Source organism: Sparus aurata, chromosome 11 (genome assembly GCF_900880675.1).
Source record: "Sparus aurata chromosome 11, fSpaAur1.1, whole genome shotgun sequence".
NCBI lineage: Eukaryota > Metazoa > Chordata > Actinopteri > Spariformes > Sparidae > Sparus > Sparus aurata.
This window is the reverse complement of record NC_044197.1, coordinates 7,517,720-7,539,032: the sequence shown is the minus strand read 5'-3', so window position 1 is coordinate 7,539,032 and position 21,313 is coordinate 7,517,720. Positions and strand designations below refer to the sequence as shown.

Genomic DNA, 21,313 nt, shown 5'->3' with positions numbered 1-21,313 from the left:
AAGAAGAGGAGGCCAAAAAACACAACAGTCACAGTGGAAATACCACTAAATACCGCTAAAGAGCACTGATCTGAGTTTAATGTTTTAAAGGAGACATACTATGCTCATTTTCAGGATCGTAATTTTATTTTGGGTCACTGCTAGAACAGGTTTACAGGCTTTAGTGCCCAAAAATCTGTTTTCTCAGTGTCCAGTGCTGCAGCTCTTTATTGCTCCGCTGTCTAAAACACTCTGTTTTAGCTCCTGTCTCTATGAGGCCCTCCCGAATATCCAGTCTGCCCTGATTGGTCAGCTCACACACGCCCGAGCCACCACCTCTCACCATGGCTCTGTCGTATTTTCAGCTTCCGGTTAGCTTAAGTTGTACTGTGAATAAAGGCGTAAATTACGCAAATGTTTCACACAGTGACATAGTGTGATGTCACAAAGTCACCAAATTAAAGGCAGGGACTACTGAGGCGTTTCAGGAGCTGTGTTTTCTGTGGGAGAGAGGAGCTTCTGTTGGTGTGGACTCTGATCTTTTTAACTTTGAACATCTCTTACATGCACAAGAAGATATATAACACACTGAAGGGAAGGAGAAAAACAAAAAGCATAATAGGTCTCCTTTAAGAAAAGCCCATCTGGTTGGGTAGGAACAGAATGTGATTACGTAATCAGATTACAAACATAAAAAACTATCGTCAGTACAGATTACATTTTTAAAAAAAATGTAATTGTTACTTGTTTAAAGATTACTATATTTTTGATAGTATTTAAAATATTTGAAATGCAATTTTTAAGAAATGAATCTGTTTCATGATAACAGTGCTCTAAAACCCATATTACGATTTCTGTATGGCTAAAGGGATGTTCCGGGGTAAATTTAATCCATGTTCTAACACACCGTGTCACTCAGTAGGACCCCCCCTCGAGAGATAAAGTTTGCAGACGAGTGTAGTAGAGTCCCGCAGTAATGATCATCATTGAGCTGCGGTTTATAATTGGATCCATTTACTGCAATGTATTGTTGTCGTGCGGTCGTCTCTGAGGATGCTAAAACTACGTAAGCTAGCGGTCCGCAAACTTGATCTCTAGAGGGGGGGTCTTACTCGGTGTCACGGTGTGTTAGAACATGGATTAAATATACACCGGACTATCCCTTTAATGTGAATTAAGGCCAACTGTGAATTCACTTTTTTTTTTGTATTCCAATGTGTTATGGTAAACAAAAAAATGTTTTAATGCAATTTCCACAAAGATATCTGAAAATCCAAGATTGAGGAAACAAGTGCACATAACACAGACAGAGCACGATCAAAGGTCCTCATATAAAGTCACAGTTATGACACTTAACAAATGGTAACAGCATGTTTTAATGTCAGCAACGCAGCATTTCATATCTCATCACTGGGCATTACAGCCACCTCCAAACTCATCCATCCACACTTCAGGTCCAGAGCTGTAACCAGACACTCAAAACATTCCCTGAGCTAAAAATACCCCCCTCCCACCTCCACCACTACCTCTAATTTCCTCCAGCTGCAGCCTAACATGCCTGGCCCCTCGACAGGCCCCTCCAGAGGTGGGCTCAGGGGGCCGCTTGTGGAGGGGAAACATGTGCTGCTGGCTGCGAGGGGGTCTCCCGGGGGAGGCGGAGGAACAAAACACGAGCGGGAGCTTTGCAGTCATGGAAAAAAAAGACCAAGAGAGTTCAATCCACTGATCAAATTTAGGAGCTCGGGGCACGGAGGTCCAGACTGGGCCAGACACTCTGGAGTCAGCAACGTTAGTCATGAATGATTGTCATACACACACACACACACACACACACACAGGGTCAGGTCACGCATAATGTGGCTGGACAGGGTGACTCAGCAAAAAGATGGGTTAGGACGGTGATCTTCTGACAGATGTGGGTTTGTGTGTCCCATATCAACAAGTAACCGGTTTTATTCACAGCTTGTGCAATGATTTTGTTTATTTTTTGCAAGAAATATGATAAGAAAACTGCTGATAACAAATACTTTTCATCCAATCCATCTCTCAAACACATTCAGCAACATTCAGCTTCAGCCATGAAGCCTTTTAAAGTGTAAATATCCATGTTTCATCAGTTTGATGCTCCTCAAAGCGAGCTCACTGTCCCTTCTTCTTTTAGAGTCATTTCCTCAACAGTCTTAAACAACTTCCAAGGAAAGGCAGAGCGAGGCTTTTCCCTGCCTCACTGTCTTAAGGCCCCATTCCCTACATGGCCAGCTGCAGTCCTCCATCCACCACCAGCACCTGTCCCGTAATGTAGGGAGACTCCAAAAGGAAGAGCGCAGCCTGGGCGACCTCCTCCGGCTCGCCAAACCTCCCCAGCGGGATGGAGCGCACCCCCTCCTCCTCCTTCAGCCCTGCGGTCATGTCGGTGCGGATGAAACCTGGAAGCAAGAGAGGGAACATAAGGTGACAGGTTAAAAACAGGCCCAGAGCAGGTGCTGAGAGAGAAGGTGAGCGGCAGCGTACCTGGAGCCAGCAGGTTCACTCTGATATTGCGTGAACCGACTTCTTTAGCCAAAGAGCGCGTGAAGCCTTCTAGACCGGCTTTACTGGCACTATAGACGCACTGACCAGCGTTTCCTTTCAGGCCCACAACAGACCCTACAGACAACAGACAAACAGTAAGACAACAATTAATTGCCCCATTTTGCTTAAAGGACAAGTGTTTTACTCCAAATAATATATAAATCTCTGTATTTCTGTCATGACGTTTAAAAATGTCTTGTGTTTTCCACAAACCAAATATATTTAGTTGACATTAACAAGGGAGTAAAGAAATCAGAAAATATTCACATTTTTAAAAGCTGAAAACTTTTGAGTCTGGTTTTGGTGTCTCATTATCTCACATCTTTCTTTGAGAAAATAAAATCACACTCATCATTTATCACTCTGGTTTGATTTACTTACAACCCCTTCATTTTATTCAATGATGTTTGGCTTTCAACTTGTAGTCAAAGCCTCTGATTTAAGGTACATACGTGTGACTCTAATGTAACAAACAAAGCAAATCTAAAAACGTATCCCCCATTCAACACCTAAACATGCACGGAATGCTTAATGCAAAAAAAAGTCACAAGATATTTGTAGTTAACAGGCCAAAAAATGCAAAAGAAAATCTAAAGAAACACTTCAAAACTTCGACTGAATCTGAAGACAGAAGCAATGATGTACACTGCCACCTAGTGACAGAACTGAAAACATAACACTACTCATGAAGACGACTGGGCCCAGATCCATCACTACCTATATTAACGATGGCAGCTCCCTGTGTGTGCAGCATGCTGCGCAGTGCTGCCCTGCAGGTCAGCATAGTGCCCAGCAGGTTGGTGTGAAGCAGAGCCACCATGTCCTCCGGCTTGGTCCTCAGTAACAGAGCATCTCTGAACAAACACACACACACACACACACACAAGACAAGATCATGCTGTAGGTCAGTATTCAGCATTCTGTGTATAGAAACGTCTCTATATATTTTAGTTAATACAGCAGGGGGGTCAGTAAAGGAGCTCCTGCTCACCTGTTGATGCCGGCTGCGTTCACGAGATAAGAGATGTGTCCACAGGTCTTCTGGATCATCTCAAAGGTTTTCTGCACCTCCATCTCTTTAGAGACATCACAGCTGAGAGCCACGTGGTCAGCTGGAAGGCAGACACAGAAGGGCTGTGAGTATATTAATGCTTAAATGACTGTTTATAAAGGCATTGTAAGTCCACAATTCTTTTATTTTATAGCACAAGAGCATGAAATCAGTACAGTGTGGCTGCACTGCTGCGTGTTAGCTCAACAGGATGCTTGTGGCAGGCAGACAGCATCGTGTTTCTTCAACATTTTAAAGAAAATAATTTGTGGCAGGATCAACTGAGCTGTAGAGAAGTACGCATCTGTGACATGGCTCAGATTTCATGCTGCTTGCACTGCTGAAGAACACAAGAAAAATCCCCCGACAAAACAAACAGAACCTGACTACAACAGTGACTGACCCAGACCGACCACCGTACCTCCATGTAGAGATGCCACGGTGGCGCGGGCAGCATCTTGGCTCCTGGAGACGAGAGCCACCCTGCAGCCTCTCTGAGCCAGCAGGCGGGACACGGCCCTCCCGATGCCTCTGGAGCCTCCACACACCACAGCCAGCCTGGACATGACACTGTGGAGGAGACGGACACATCAGCACACCACATAGAGCCTCATATGAGACACTGCACTGAAATTAAAATGCTTCTTTACTGACACAGAAAATGTTGCTCGTAACTGTAGCTAACGAATAAATGAAAAACATGCATATACAGCACAAACATAGGGTCGTAGCTATCATTGAGGACACTGAGGTCACGTCTTCTGTATTTTTTTGGGTGTTTGATATCTTAATATATGTTTTGATCTTTTGATCGATTGCATGATCTCAGTATTTCTAAAACAAGTCTGGCTACGACGCTGCGTACACATATCGTTCAAACATCTATAAGGAAATAAAGAGAATGCTTCGTTAAAAAGTCACAATATTTTCTGAAATGAGACGTATAACTGCATTGAAGGCCCTCTAATGCTAACACGCGCTAACACGGCACCTGTCTGCTGTTATCAAGAGAGTCGATAGCAAAACAAGCTAAAGAGGACAGAGTTACATCTCAGGGTTGTTCTGTTGTTTGTTAACATTGGCAGTTTTACAGCCGGATAACTGTGTTTTAATAATAACGTTTATCAAAGTTAAGTAACGTTATAACCTACCTTATTTTCGACACTTCGGACACAACTTGTCCCTCTTAAATAAGTTTGCTGACTGAAAAAGGGCTAAATATCAGAGCAGCGGGCTCCATGGACGCCGCCATGTTTGTCTGTCTTTGTTGTTGCGCAGCTCGCCGTGAGACGGGAGATGGCGCTGCTGACACACAGCAGAGAGCCGAGCAGGAGGCCGCTGAAGAAGAAGAAGACGAAGAAGATGATGATGATGATGATGATGATGATGATGATGATGATGAAGAGAAGAAGAAGAAGAACAACAACAACAACAACAACAAGTACAAGAAGAAGTACAACAGCAACAAGTAGAAGAAGAAGAAGTACTAGAAGAACAACAAGTAGAAGAAGAAGTACTAGAAGAACAACAACAACAACAATTAGAGGAAGAAGAAGAAGAAGTACAACAACAACAACAACAAGTAGAGAAGAAGAAGAAGAAGAAGGGTAACGGTAACACTTTACAATAAACATCATTAATACATGGAAAATATATAGTTTATAGTTAAGTTACAATGAAATGGTTCATAAAAAATTTATTAAGCAGTAGTAAAGATTAACAACATCAGTTGCAACTCTCTAACGGCCATTCAACCAATGTCCATAATAACACAGTATTTGTTAACTATAATGAACATCAGTTGCAAGTTTCCAATAAAGAACTGTTAATAGATATATTGTAAAGCATTTCATTGCTTCTTAACACTGATATAACTAATAACCAATTGTTCTTTTATTTTTTTATGATGTATAATTGTTTGTTTTAAAGATATAACCGATATTAAGATATGAAAGACTCAGAATATAATACAATTATAATATCTTTTTAATATTTACAATATTAATGAGGTAATAATACACACTCAGAAATGTTTATTTTTTCTATAACCATATAATGGTTTCTCATGTAAACAGGCTGTTCTCAGAGGAAAATAAGGTCCCAGAACATTGTTTGAAGCCAGAAATGTGGCAGAGTCCGCCACATATAAACAAAGTAATACAGTATATATTGTGTTGTCCTTCAAGGTCAGTTTGTTTATTCACTTTATACAGTCGTGAAAACAAAGAGTTTGTTTATTCACTTTATACAGTCGTGAAAACAAAGAGAGTTTGTTTATTCACTTTATACAGTCGTGAAAACAAAGAGAGTTTGTTTATTTAGTTTGTGTAGGCATAAAAAAAAAAAAGAATCAGTCAATGAAGATTTTCCCTTCCAATTAAAATATCTTCCCCAAAACTACACAGTGTACCTTTAAGTCTCTAATGATGACACCCGAATCGTTTCTGATTGTGTGTTGTTTTATTAAAATATCTGCACGGCAACTAGTAGCTGAAGTTGCTTTTTAAAAAGATAATTTCAGAATTATGGTGGAGTTGAAGTATAAAGAAAGAGAACTGGAACTGGAAAATTAAGTAAAGTACCTCTTGGGTTACTAAAAGTGTCTGTGCTCAATAAATGGACTGATTATCGTGACTGTATTGTCTACTCGATTATGTTGGGTCCTCTGGGGGACGAGCTACATTAGGGGGTCGTAACAAAATGTCTCAGAACTTTACAAAGATACAGTCTTTTAGTACATTTCATGAGAGACTCTCCTCCACTGTTTGTCTCGAGGCTCAAAGCAGCCAAAGTATAAGTTCAGATTTGTCCACAGAGACTCCAAACAGCACAAAAACCGAACAATGTGTCAAGTATTATTACATTACTGCTGTTGGAAGTAGATATTATCGTGCCGTGTTGGCATCATTATACTCCTAGAATGTATTTCCAATATGGTGTGCTAATATTTTCTCCATATTTTATGTAAAAAAACAAAACTCTCATTTCACATGAATAATTACAGTTTCTCTGAGTTAACTTTTAAGAAGATGAGCTATTCATACTGACGGAGCCGAGGGCCCTGCTGGCTGAATATAGCCCAATGATTATTAATTGCATTCATTCATTCTCCTCTGTGATTTATGTGTAATTGTCCCCCACGGAAACATATTTCACAGAGAAAGCCAAATCATCGCCGGTGTCCGCTGGGTGGCCTTGGCCTCCACCTGGACGCTTCCATCAGACCGAGACGCGCTTGCAGGATTGATCGGCTGAGGTTAAATCACATTCACAACCTGCGCCTGAGTGGACCTGTGACGCTGACCCGTTCGCCATCTATCACATCTACACTGCAGCAGAAACACACAGGCACTGTTTGTGGTGCTGTTGTTGTTGTTGTTGTTGTTGTTGTTGTTGTTGTTGGTGATGGTGTTTTCATTATTCGTTCCAAATGTTATCACTCTGCAGCCCAGTGTTCATTAATAAACCGTGTCTGTGTGTCGGAGAGAGAAACAGAGCTTGATTTGTATTCAGATCACCCTCCTGAACACCGAGACATTATTCCCCTCTTTCACACTTTGGTGATCTGATGATACTTGCCAACCGAGCTGTGTTTTTGCTCTCTCTCTCTCTCTCTCACACACACACACACACACACACACACACACAAACATTCAGACACACTAACACACAGGATATGTGTGCTTGAGCGTAAACCCAGAGTGCATTCACTGTTCAGAACTGAGCCTCGACTAAGACCTGCGTGACAAAAACGCCCAAATGTTTCTCCGTGATTTTTCTTGAGCTCCTTTCTATGATTTTGTGGGCGTTATTTTGAAGAAAGGCACTTTCTTCAAACTCATTATTATTATAATTTGGCAAATCTAAAATCCTGTCATCTATTAGAAATCGGAACGTTCGTCGGCTTCACAACGAGATTTCACGATGACTAATACAAACTGAAGTCTACTGGTGGGAGACAAATACCTGCTCTCTGGTACATTAAAGCTTTTGAAAAAGGTACTTGAACGGCACTCCTTTCGGTAAATGGCTTGAACTCGCTGACACACCTCGAGGCTTAACATTATCAAGACATTCTCGACCTTGAGACTCAATTCCTGAGCTCTGAACAGCCCTCGCAGCTATGAATATTGACTTTTGCCTACGCTGTGCACACAGAGCTTTCCCTGCATTTACTTACGTGCAAGTCATTCAAAGATCCGCCTTCAACACTCACACTAACCTGTTGCCATACCTGAAAAAAGGAATGTAATATTATCCTAAACTGTATCCCAGTCTAGCCCAGAGTAAATTCTGTTGTTGAACCATGTGAACCTTGGTTTTCGGGCTCTTTGAAAGTTTATGAGCTGAATTTTCCCCTCAAGCTATCAGTAGCTCTGCAGGAGTTCAAACACACAGTTGTTTATTTTTCTCGCTTACGTTTTTTTTAATGCAAAAATAAGCCTGCAGATGCCCCATAACTGCCACATGTAGCTGGGAAAGACACTTGGTCCCCATATTTATTCTTACATGGTCCAAGTTTAAACTATATAACAAAATAACCGTAAACGAAAACTTAACACACGTTTTTCTCAGGAAATGTTCAGGGGCTTGTCCAAGGGAGTCCCATTTTTTTACTTCAAAATCCTCCTGCCTGAGAATAACAGGTGGTAAAACTCATATTAGTACTATATTTCCTTATTTACACAATCTTTACTCTTATAAAATAGTCACAAACAAGTGCTAAGCTGAAAAAAAAAAAGCCCATTCAAAGACCTTAATGCATAAAGCGACATGAACTTGTATAGTTTACGCATTAAGGGCTTTAAAAACTGTAATAAAATATATATTACTGGATTTTGAAAATATCATCGGCTACATTCATCAGTCATCCGGAGGCTCAGGAGAGGGAAAACAACAAAGAGTTGGTGACTCTTCTACAGGATCACTCAACGGCTGTTGTAGGCTGGAGGGCGGGCAGAGGAGCTCCTACCTGCTGAGTGAGCTGTCAATCAAACGGCTGCCATCCCAGGAATGTGTGTATGTGATGATATATAGCATGAAATATACACTTAAATCGAGGCTTGCTTGGCTGTGTTTGTACTGTTTGATGAACAACAAGAGTAAAAACATTGATATTATAACAGTTTCATAATATGAGACTAAAAAGTGTCGTAAATTTTGACAACTGTTACATCGTGATATGGAATGAGGTCGTCTTTTCCTGATTTTAAAGGCTGCATTAGAGTAAAGTGACATATTTTTTGGAACTTAAAAGGCTGTTGTGACTGATGTAATATTTGCTTTTCTTGTCCAGTCCTAGCATTTATGAAGTGCCTATAAATATAGTTATATTTTATCTTGTAAAATATGACCCAGCCCTATGAAGAAGTGTAAAGAAGTCACACAGAGTGGTCTATATATACTCTTTTCTTAGAATAACGTCCATACAACTCATTTCCATGGTAACCCATCGTCCGCAGGGAGCTGTGTGCAGCACAATGACCTCTCTGGGCGCCTGTCAGTTACTGTCAGTGTCTCCCAGCTGAGCACACCGGGAAGGCTCACCTCTCCCACTCTGCTGCAAGTCAAAGCAGAGGCTCCTCTGCAGCAAAGGACCATCTATTTCCTGGAGACATTAATGGCCGCATGTACCGTGACTTACCCCAAATACGTTTAATTAGCAGCGACCGTCCTTTTACTGTTTGTTCACCGTGCGTGTTTGCTTTCTGTCAGTCCCAGAACCTGTTCATCTCAGGTGGTTCGAGCTTTGTGACAGGGAGAAGGAGCGGGGGCGAGGACACCAGCGCTCAGTCCTGTCAACAGTGGTCTACGTCTCTGATGGTTCTGCTGGCTGGACATTTTTGCCCTGTTAGCAAGCTGACAGAAAGTCACGGGAGAAAGCAGATTCAAAGACCGCAGCATTACTGTCATGAAACGACAACACAGCCTGAGGAACTTATGGAAACCATTAGCTTTTATTGTTATATAGATTTTTACAAAATGTGCTATTCCCTCAAATACTTCAGAACGTTTTTTTTTTCACATAATAGACTTGTGCGAAATAAGTTGATTTCAGTTTCACCATTTTCAGACATACAACAGACTAACTATAGACAAAAAAAATAAAATAAAAATCAAGTAAGTCACCTTGGCATGAGGAAAATCTGTTAAGTTGAATCAAGCAAACGTCTGTTGCCATGTGTTCCAATAAATGAAAATATAGTTTAGTAACTCCTGTAAGAAATGCTTCATGTTTTCTGATCTGTGCAGCGTACGCATAAACGAGAAGTCAGTATGATTAGAAATGTTAGAATAGTGCATAAATGTGTGTTGGAGTAAGTCTGATGTGTACATTAAAAGGCTTTACCAGTGACGCTCAAGAGGAAGAGTTTAGCATAGAGCCTGAGGTTGGTGTGGTGATTGCCAAGACAACAATGCCGACATATATCAGATTAATTCTAAATAAGTACCAATTCAGAAAAGACAAAATAAAAAAGGCCCTAACAGTGATTTGTACCATCCTTTTCCACGCTCTCTTCGAATTTCAAACAAACTACAATATATTCCAGCAGTCAGTTACACAGTGGTCCCCCTCAATTAACAACAAAATAAGAAAACAAAAAAAGACACACTTGAAACTACGGGTCAGGTTCAGTCAGTAAATTCATTTCATTTCGAGGCCAGATTTGGCACGATTCAGTGATTGCCTCAACCTTAAAGTGTTTAAATACCCCCCTTAGACCTCGTAAGACTTCAGATGAATAAGACACGTTACATTAAATGTTGTGGGCTCCACCGAAGCAGCACGAGTCCGTCCACCACGTTAGCTTCAACTTTGGAGAATTTCATTCATTTGTCCAATGTTTTTTTTTTTTTCTCCAACAGACTTCATTCTCCAACATATTCATTCTAAATCTGCCTATTCTTAAAGGGGCACTGTGTAGTTTTGGTGAAAAAAAATTCAAATTCAGAATTTTAACATCTACAATATTAATAAGATAATGATACAAACTCGGGATGTTTATTTTTTTCTATATCTGACTAAAGAAGCTGTTTTCAGAGGGAAATAAGGTCCCCTGAACACTGTTTGAAGCTTGAAAGGTGGCAGGGTCCGCCACATATAAACACAGTGAAACCATATGAAATTGTGTAGTCCTTGAAGGTCGGTTTGTTTATTCAGTTTATTCAGTCAGGAAAGTGAAGAGTTTGGGTATTTTGTTTGTTTGTTTCATAATCAATGAAGATCTCTTTCTTCTGATTAAAATTTCCTCCCCAAAACTACATAGTGCACCTTTAATGCTTCAATGTTCAAGCACCAAAACTACGACCGAAACCCCTCAAATCACAAAAAAGTCTTACAGTCATGTAAGTCAACGCAACACTTTTTGTAGCCAATACAACATTTTTTACAGATGTCATACAACAAAACCCAACCAGAAAAAAAACAAAAAAACATCAAGGGGATCAAAGTGATTGATTTCAATAAAACCTTGTCTCATCTTACACTACACATCTCTTCCTGTAGAGTGACATACAATGATATGTTACTTTAGGCAAACATTCTGTGCTTTAGCTAGCTGTGTTTTTGTTGCCCCAAGTCACATTAGGAATGAGTTAAACTGTAGAAAACAACTGAGCGCGTGCCTTCCTGCGTGTTCAGGTTACCCTCTGTGAGCAGCAGGTGTCAGCCTCCGTGGAATTCACAAAGAAACATAAATACACGCTGACAAGTATCTGTTGTGCACCGTTACTGAAATGTTATCGTCACTCTGGCGATGCAGAGCTACGTCTGGGATTTTGGGGGGTAGGAGTGAAGCTACTCTGGTCAGTAAATACAAAGAAGGTACAAAGTAAGCAATATTTAACTGCAACGTCTATCTTGGAGTGTGTTTTCTGAATATTACAAAGGCAAACAGTCCTGCAACACGTCTATCACCACATTTTCTAATCACAAGCTAATATTCCATCGCTGCAGGCAACAGTCCTCCGCACTTCAGCCACACCAGGAGCCAAAACTCGAGCCCTGTGAAGGACCCAGAGAGATATTTTATGATGTGCAATGTTCACGTGGCTGTGAACTGTAGCTAGAGTGCTCGAATGTGCAATAAGGGCAGATTACGTAATGCCTTTAGATCTGCAGAAGCGTCCTTTTTTCTACACTACAGCACAAGTGATGATGATACTGCTCATTTGTTCTGGTCTGCCACATCTGATTTATCTCCTCCGATCTGCTGACGGCCTGAAATATCAGTAAAACTTTAATCAGCAGTCAGAGGAACGTAGAACTGATGGGGGGAGATGTGGCATAAGGCATGTGCCAGCTTAACCTCTTGATGTGTTGCACTACAAAAAAGGCCAATCTATGAAATAAGTTAAAATGTGTAATATATCTATATCGACAGCTCATATTGGTTGTTTTAGGACTAATCATCTTTGTGTCCTTATGTACAATAAAGTGAGGAACAGTACAAGGCACACATTTAACAGCTGAATTGTTACAAAGATATAAATAACCGACAAAAAGGAAAAAAAGTTCATGAGTAGTGTGCTCTCCTCTAACTCTGTCCACTGTGCTTTCAATGACGACATGTTCTTCTGTTCCACTTCCGCAGCTCGCTCTCATGTGCCACCGGTGTTCTCTTTTCAGTGACTTGAGCCACTCTGTGTCACGGTTTGTACTGTGACACTGTAGCGAGGTTTGCGGCGGTCACGTTGTCCACCATGTGTATTAGATGCTGTCTACAAAGCTGCCGGGGAACAGTCCGGTCCTGCCGTTCCTCTGCAGCGTGCCTTTGAACCAGCCGTCCTCCCTCTTCCTGTGAACAAACACAATGTCGCCCTCCTTAAGTTCCAGCTCGGCCTCGCTCTGGGGAGGATATGACACCACCACCCTGTACCTGGGGAAGACAGCCAGGGGCACAGTCAGCGATTGATACACACGGCAACAATGACAACTGATAGCTGTAATGTTACACACTCTTTGAAGGGATCATAAACAAAGCCGTACCTCTCACATATGATGGGGCGTGCGTCATGTTGTTGAGATAAAAGAGAGGAGCACGGCTGCCGAGGGGGAGGAGCGATAGGTGCACATCCATCAAGAGGGCTGCTCTTCCGATGTGATGACTCCAGGGCTGTGGAAGTGGAGGAGGAGGTGGAGGATGATGAAGAGGCAGAGGCGACAGCAGCAGCAGCAGTTTCAGGCTCGAGGCAGCCGACGGAGCCGGAGGGAGGGGAGGTGTCGGGGCCCACTGCGCCGTGTAGCAGCTCTCCAGCAGCAGCCTGTTCTGCCTCAAGGGTAGGAGACGAGGGCGGTGAAGGACGAGACTTCTTCTTATTGGAGGACAACAGCTTCAGAAGACTTTTCTTTTCTCTCTGCAGCAACAAGAGCAAACATTTTTTTATGTTAGTGAACCGAAACAACTCCGGAGGCTCTAAGGTAGAACTACTTTGCACAAACCGCAGACAGGTGTACTCTAGTGTATGGAACTGGCTGATGCTTTATCACTGACACACACACAGTGATTTCTATTCTGAACACAGACAGCTTTTAAAACGCAATTTATAAATGTGAAACATCATGACCACGGTGCGTTTGTGAAAAGAACGAAAGACAGAAAGACGGGAACACACTGTGCATGATAATAACCTCTCCTTGTTGATTACAGAATCCTGTCAGCGTGATTTGCATCCGCACAAATGTCATGAAGAATCTCAGACATTCCCAATCACTACAAGGCATTTCATTCATCTGACAAGTTCATCGTAAGATACCAGAACGAACAGAAGATAAATTCTCCGCAGTGATCAAACATAGCGATAGCAACTGATAGTTATAATGTATTCAAATATTCATCCAACCTTGACGTCTTTGTCCATTCTGCAGGCCAGAGCCGTGCTGTTAGCTGCAGGAATGAGAGCAGAGCTGTTCACAGGGCCGACGGGCACCGTGAGGATGGGTACAGGTCTCAAAGCATCACCGTCCAAGGATGCAGCGCTGACGTTGGGTGGGGTCAGAGAGGCGGCGGCACAGCCCATTGCCACTCCAGCCCGGCTGCAGCCCTGTGCAGAACTGTTGGAAGGCGGCGGGCACACTGCGAGGTGTGGGAGATAGGTGACAGGTGTGGCAGACTGGATTGGTGTCACTGCTGCTGTGGGCCGGTCCTGACTGTGACATGCAGCTGGAATTGGGAGATAGAACAATATCACACATTTGAAAGGTGTTATTGATAAGACTCAGAGACTTAATGAGACGATATATCTCTGTCCTTGCATTGCATTCACGTTACAAAGCCACAGTTGTTGGAATCATTAGCCCCCTCAAGTGCCTGCCAGTTTGTTGTCGCTAAAGTTGCTAACGGTAGCTATCTAACATTCATGTAACATATTGTGGTGCACTGTGGCCCCAAAGACTTCCCATCAGCTAACATTGTGAAAAAACACAAAAAACATTTTGACCCTCATAACACCCGCAAAATGGCTTGTTTCAATATCATAATTTCATCAATTCAGTACAATAAAATTTTGGTCTAGAAGAGCTGCACAATTAAATTTAGCCAGTCTCTAGTGCACACCACAACATTTAAGATCCGTGCATTTTCATACCCACGATGTCCATGCTCATGCTAGCTAATATTAAAGTTGCCAACACAAATGTGTATAAGTTACAGAACATACAGTATACAGAAGTGTATAAGTGTGGCAAGAAATGAGGCATTTCTACATTTTTCTACCACAAACTTAAAAGGTTCTCAATATGAACTGAAGATAAATCTGATTTCATACAACAACTCATATCTATTTTCCAGGTAGATTTACCTGTTCTGACCGCATTGCGAGCCTGATTCACAGTCATCTGGGAGCTGACGTGCAGAGGGACTTTTGGCTGTTGACCCGTGGCTGTTTGAGCTGCTGTGACCACAGCTGCAGACTGGGAGTTGGCAGGTACGGCACTGGAGCACACTGTGAGGGGTTTGTTGAAGTCAGGACCTGAAACAATGGCCCCGAGGGGAGCAGAAGAGGGGCTGACGATGGTGATCCCTCTCCCAGCCTGAGTGCACAGACTCATGGGCACTTTGGACTGTGTGCTCCCCGGGGCAGTCCTGAGGGGAGAAGACAGGAATATGAGTCTGACCAATAGGAAGCTTTTATACCTGAGAAAATATATTGATGCAATCATAATTCTGATGTATTTTTATCAATATCAATGATTATTATTAACCTATGGCTATGCATCTTATACAAATAGATGTGAAACCAGGCCAGTGAGAGTACGGTATGCTGACAGTGACAAATGACTGTTCGTGAAGTGATGACTGACCTGCTGACTGGGCTCATGTAGTTCCCAGGAAAGACTCCAATCTTGCCAGTGTGCATGGAGGTGCCCTTGAACCAGCCGTCCTGACAACGTTCCAGCACCAGAAACATCTCTCCCTTCCTCAGTTCGAGCTCATCCTCCTTTCGGGGTGTATACGGGAACATAGCCACATAGCTGTATAAAGAACAAACGGTAAACAAAGAAGAGGAATTTAACAAACACAAAACACACACATGCCGACATGGAGCTAACATGGAGGATTTTCGTCCTCGTGGAAATGAAAGCTGTTTAACATTTTCTACAGCGTTCCATTTGTTGTGGATTTATTCCGCTGCTGTGCTGTACATCTGTCATCATCTCCGCTGAGACCCTCCAGTTGGGACTGTGGCCTCTGACCCAGAGAAAATCAGCACCGGAGGACAAAACAATTTGCGGGTCATCACTCTGCAGCAGAAAACAAGCCTGGAATGGAGTCTCAGCTGGGATGTTTTCAGTCTGATTTCAGCGTTGTCGGGGGAGGGAGGGAGGGAGCATGGATGCCTCAGAGTCTGACATGCACGCACAGGCAGACGCAGATGACGGCAGGCATGAGTGCATCTAATTCTCATCAGGTGTGTGGTGTCTTGGAGGAGTAATGAGGCTAAAGGTGAAGGGGGCATAAGTCAGAGGATCTCCAATGGGACCCAGGAGACTGTCATCCACAGGTTTTGACCCCTTCACCTGAGCACATGCTCACGCTGTGCGGCCTCACACTGACAGCTGAAGGGGGGGTGAGGGTCGCAGACAGGCGAAGTCTGACTTTCCCCTCTGAACTGAGCAGTAGCATTAAAGCCCTGGGCCATCGGTGCTGCAAACCGCTTCTGACATTTCACTGCACATTTAAGAAGACTGCATATTTTTGTGTGGGACTGTTTTTATAACTCACACTGTAGGTCTTTGTCTCCCACTTTGGTCGCTTATGCTGGGGGATGGTCTCTGTCCGGCAGCCAATGAGTATGCCGCGCCGTCGACGGAGGACTGTGGGGGAGGAGGTGGGGGTGGTGGGAGAGCATCCTGTAAGAGACAGAGAATCATATTAGCAATAAGATAGGATCAACATCTAATTACACTCTTACCACAACTCAGCGTTGTATTTCCTCTCAGTGTGAAACAGAAAGACAAAAACAAGTAACAAAAGCCTTAAAAGACAGAGTGTGTGTGTGTGTTACGTAAGTTGAAAAACCAGTTTGTTTATGAGGGGAAAAGAATGAGAGCTCATCCGTCATCTGGGATATTCCCTCCGGTTTGCCTACACTGAGGGAGAGCTGGGTTTGGCAGCCATTGCAGCCATGTCCCCGTCTTCCCCCTTGCAACTGAGAATTTCCTATTCTGCTTGTTTGTTTGTTGCTAGGAGACCACATAGCTATAATCCATTGCAGCATTTAATTGGGACCATATGAATCGAAAAACATGTCTGCAGACACACTTCAGAGCAACCGTCAAACCAAGCATGAGTGGATTCATCTTGACTCACATGTTTCCCCTTGTTGATGGTCTGTAATGTCATAAGAGACTCAAGCTTTTGACTCGAGGCTAATGATCTCAGCATGCTTTCAGGAGAGAGGAACATTTCCTCTCTTTTGTGTGCTACTAGATTACAGGATTAACATTCATTTGCCAGCCTGGTATGACAACATGAAGCACACAAAAACAACATAAAACTACACACATTTTTAGAGAGTGTGAAAAACTAAAAACAGACGACTGCTACACCTCGGAGCAAGATCAGTCCTCCCGAGCTCAACACCGCCAGCTCTGAGCAGCAGAGTAATAGCTTCCATGACACAATGGTGGAGCGGAGTGGCACTCAGACAGCCCTGTGGTATGTGTACAGCCTGTGTGTGTGTGTTTCGATGTGCGTTTCGGTTCACTGCTGACGCTTGAGCTGAGATAATTAGGTTGCCTGCGGGCTAGAGAAATCATCTGTACAAAAACATCATGTAGTGTTCCCAAGTGAAGCGGAGAGCTCAACCTTTTGTGTACACATTCCTGCTCATTCAAAAACTCCACATGCCAGAGCATACACACAGACAGACAGGAAGTATGCCTGCTGTTTTGTGTGGGCTAAAGGGATTTCTTGACACTTTTAGTTCGACTCATTTTTTTTTTTTTTTACTGTCTGCAGAAACAAGTTAATTTCTGCTAAAAAAAAGAGACTCCTCCATGTTGCTATCTTTTGGTTGATAAATTGCGCAATAATAAAGCTACTGCATCAACAGAGTTTCACATGTGCACCGCCTGAAGTAACTATGTTGTCTGTTAGCAGCAGATGGGAAGTGCCAAGAGTCAGCTCTTCTCATCTAAACAAACTCATGTTCTCAGGGGAAAGCAAACATTTTGATGGGAACCATGCTATGTGCACTGACTCATGTTTACAGATTTTTAATTTTCAATTATAAACCCACTTATTTAACCCTCATACTCGCAGCAGGCATTTTTGAAGTGTTGCGAAATGTACAGAATGACAGATAAATGAGTCAATTGTTAGAACAGAATAATCTGAAAAAAGTCTCAACTGCTAGAAGAAAAACCTTCCTGCCGTGCTATTTATCTATATGGATTTTTTTGGGCTGAGTTGCAGAGGATATCACGTAAAGAGATGTCTGCCTGCTCTCCAATAAAACAGACTTGGATGGCACTCGATGACACGACTGTGGTGTTCCTTGTATACATTTGAAAAACTCAACAGCATCGTCTCTTTCCAGAAATCCACCAGACCTGGTTACTGAAAGTAATCTACAGAACTTGTTGTCTGCAATTGTATACAACTACTTTTTACCAAACTATATACTACAACCATATTACAACGCAGTGTCAAAAATATCTATTTATCGATACATACCGATATCTGAATATCTGAAACGGTTTCAATACTCATTTTCTGCAGTACTGATACACCAGAACCAGCTGTGCTCTCTTGTTCTCTCTTCTCTCTGACACTGACTTGCACCGCTGCGGTGTCCTCATAGCCTCATAGTCATATTCCAGGGAGAAAGACTGAGACAGCATTGAGGTCATACATTTAAAATAAATAAATAAATGAATAAATAAAATGTCTGCATCATAACAACACTAGCGCAGAAGGAAGCATGCATAACTAACGTAAACAGCTCAGCCGAGGAGGATGCCATTAATGTTTACACACAGCGCTGTCATAAGCAAGACCCTCTCATCAATGAGACATCTCTCGGGTTGAATATCTTTTACCTGGAAACTCACTCCAGAAACGATCTAGATGTATAAATAGCAATACAGGTAAATAAAAAATATGTATTTTTATTTTTGGGTCAACTGGCACAAATTGAAATCATTTATGTATTTTTTTGGTTTAAGCAACATGCCAAAAGGAGTAATAAAGAGAAGTCTAAGTCATATATGTGTTCTCGGTTTATTACTCCAGAAATAGAAACACACCAACTTTGAGTCCATTTATCTAATAATGTTATAAAGTGTTTTGTTGGCATCTTTTGTGTGGCTATGGCCGTGTGTTTATAATATTCATAAGACCTTTAGAGGATTCCACCTACCACTGGGATAGATGTGAAGCTCGTCTCTGAAGGAAATGTGAAGACCGTTGCTGTAGTAACAGGACTACTAGGGGGTGGGGTCACGATTAGTCCAGTTGTGCAAATGTGGACCTGACAACAAAAGGGACACACAGACCATGAATTGACTGTATAAGACAAACTCCACTTGCTCATGATGAGTAAAATGTGCAAAATGTGCTCCTGTCACACTGTATGTAAATGACTCTCACAGAGCAGTGATGCACGCGATGTGGGATTGAATCCTGGTGACAAAGCGGTAACCACAATGGTGGTCAGATGATCTCATTGGCCAAGGAAAAGCAGGTGACCACCCAGCAGGATATTTGATTGGGCATATAAAGAGAGGTGGCTTCTCCCGGCAGTCATCCACGTGAATCATAGTGGTGTCCTGGTAACAAGGCCATACTGTTGGACACACAATGTCTCCCTGTAGCCTGTGCTCTGTCTCCATGCATGACTGCTCCACACAGAGCCGCCTCTTAAGGTGAACCTTTCAGAGAGCGGGCCTGCCACAGAGTCTATCTCCACTGCTTCCTTATCTATTGTGCTACGGGTGTGCCGAGAGTGTGCTCAAAGGTGACACTGAACACATAACACTAAAGTACAAGGCAGGTATGTTGTGCTCTTTTAAAGAAATACGTTTCCTTTAGGATTAACAAGGAATGCCATGGACAGCTGCCTGTTTTAATTCTTCCTCATCTTGTCTACGTGTATTAGATCATTTCCACGACTGGGACAGCTCGGCCCCCGAGGCAACTGGGGCTTACCTTTGTTGTTTTTTGTCTGCGTGTTGGAAGGAGAGAAGAGGAGTAGAGGTGAAGGGGGAGCCAGGAGAAGAAAACAGGCTGCGCGCACAGTGCCTAGAGAGTCTCTATTGTGTTTTTTATTAAACACGGTGATCAGTAAATCAAACATATTGTTAGCCCTGTTGTCACTGGGGAGAATCAGCTTACAGGCGCAAACGCATGTTTCTTTCATTTTGAAAGTATCCTGATTATGATTTGTGGGAAAAGTCTGGAGTCATTAAATACATGATTACACCTTCCACATGGATAGAAATCGTTGGTGAATAAATCATACCTTCATGAAAGGTTTTTGGTTGGAAAAAAGATTGTCAAGATCCACTTCACGGTGGACAAGCACTCTTCTTGTCCCAGCTTTCACAAAGACGCATATAAACACACACATGCTTTAGATGAAAGATTTATGATTGAGCTTAGTAGGGAGTTTTGGAACAGAGCATTTAAGAGAGTCTGCAGTGTCCAGATAAACAGAAAGAGTACGCTTGAGAGAACAAACAAACAGAAAGGCAGAAATAATAAAATTGAGTTAGCTATAAGCTCCTAAAACCTCCAGTGGGACAATAATGATGATGTCAGGGTAAACAAAATAAAATCAATGTTGTCAAACTGCTCGTCTGAAAACATCTGTGTTTATATTGCTTGAATAACAATTTAAAAAAGATGGCTATTGTGCAAACATGCCAGCCAATATTTAAGGTAATAAAATCAAGACAATAATTCTTAAGCCTTCAGATAGATTACCTTCACCAGAGTGAAGTTTTCAAACACTCTTAACTTTGTATTATTATTAGCTGCATGTTTTATTTGAAGTCATATAGAGCCTCAGACTCAGATAAATCAGCAGGACACTTGTCTTGTAAATTCGCCGTGTCTTTTGTTCGGACTGTCTAGCACCGACTCGAAGCCAAATCTCCAGCGGCTGGCAACCATAAAGCAGCTGCGAGTTCCTGTCATGTCGGGATTGGTGTGGAAACCTTGAGGGCTGAGCTGGAGTCGTTTTTGCGGACGAGTGGAGTCACGCATCCATGATTTCAAACGCTTGGATGGAGCAATGGCCTGTTTGGTATGATGGGGGGAAAGGGGAAGTCAGCCTAATTGCTGACAGAAGGAGAGTGGAGCCTTTGAGAAGCAACAAACATCTTGTGAAAACAAAGAGCGGAAGCTGGATGTGTCTATTTTAGTATCATGATTATGTCTTGTGTTTTACAGTTTTGTGAATAAATACCACTGGATACTGGATACTGACATCAGCTGGTCGAGAGTGGTCTCACTGCGTACATTTAAAAAATGCAACTCAGTGCACGCTACGCATTCAATAAGCCACATAATTAGGGTTCGTAATAATGTTCAATGTGTTGCACATTTTTCTATTTGGCGAGTAGGGGCCACATCCTTCCACATACTTCTATACAATGTGAAAAAAAATGATGGGACAACATCCTGTATTGGCCCGTTTACAGCTTCTTGGTCACACTGCACACTGAAAAATGAGATCAACACTACTTCAAGGAAGCCACCTGCAATGCAGCAGCTGCTTTCCTCCAACTTCCCCCTTCTTACCTGTGAAGGTGCACTGCAGGAAAGCCCCCCACTGATCTCTCCAATCCGGGCAGCTGCTGTGGGGTTGCTGGAACTGATAAGGACCGGCCCGCTGATCTCCATGGAGTGGCGCTGGGGGGGGGGAGCTAGCATGGGTTTGTGGGACATGGTCAGAGAGGTGAAAGAATGTCGCTTCTTGCTGTTCTTCTTCTCCCCTGCCCGCTGAGCGCCATTGCTCTGGGGCCCCGAGGAGGCCCCCTCACCAGATTCACCGTTGGAGTCTGACGGCTTGTCCAACTCTATAAGCTGCCGAGCTGCCGAGTTGAACTGCGAGAGAGGAAGAGAGGCAGGGGGCAATGAAGAGAGAGTAGTAAGGTGGAAATAACAGATAGAGGGGAGGGAGTGGTGGAGCTTAGAGTATTAAAACGATCATGAAAACTGTCACTCTCTATAACGAAGTTGACTGTCATGAAACAGCTATATC

The 21,313-nt window shown here is 42.7% G+C and overlaps 2 protein-coding genes across 3 annotated transcripts in view; both read right to left on the bottom strand.

Annotated features, from left to right (window-relative positions):
* Window positions 1-1,198: 1,198 nt before the first annotated feature.
* Window positions 1,199-4,922, bottom strand: cbr4 (carbonyl reductase 4). Its single transcript, XM_030432388.1, has 6 exons — window positions 4,753-4,922; window positions 4,023-4,171; window positions 3,542-3,662; window positions 3,268-3,404; window positions 2,491-2,625; window positions 1,199-2,405 (listed from the first exon to the last, which is right to left on the bottom strand). The coding sequence occupies exons 2-6, from the start codon at window positions 4,165-4,167 to the stop codon at window positions 2,227-2,229; spliced, it is 717 nt and encodes a 238-aa protein (XP_030288248.1). The 5' UTR covers window positions 4,168-4,171; window positions 4,753-4,922; the 3' UTR covers window positions 1,199-2,226.
* Window positions 4,923-9,536: 4,614 nt separating this feature from the next.
* The window catches only part of sh3rf1 (SH3 domain containing ring finger 1), a 33,606-nt gene continuing 21,829 nt past the window's right edge, over window positions 9,537-21,313 (bottom strand). Inside the window, exons 5-12 of one of the 2 annotated variants that reach the window (XM_030433611.1) lie at window positions 20,851-21,156; window positions 18,467-18,577; window positions 15,826-15,953; window positions 14,904-15,074; window positions 14,402-14,685; window positions 13,445-13,764; window positions 12,591-12,958; window positions 9,537-12,480 (exon numbers count right to left, since the gene is read on the bottom strand). In XM_030433611.1, the coding sequence (XP_030289471.1) occupies window positions 12,312-12,480; window positions 12,591-12,958; window positions 13,445-13,764; window positions 14,402-14,685; window positions 14,904-15,074; window positions 15,826-15,953; window positions 18,467-18,577; window positions 20,851-21,156 (1,857 nt within the window). In that variant the 3' untranslated portion in view covers window positions 9,537-12,311. The remainder of the gene's footprint in view (window positions 12,481-12,590; window positions 12,959-13,444; window positions 13,765-14,401; window positions 14,686-14,903; window positions 15,075-15,825; window positions 15,954-18,466; window positions 18,578-20,850; window positions 21,157-21,313) is intronic. The other variant, XM_030433613.1, reaches the window with a different exon arrangement.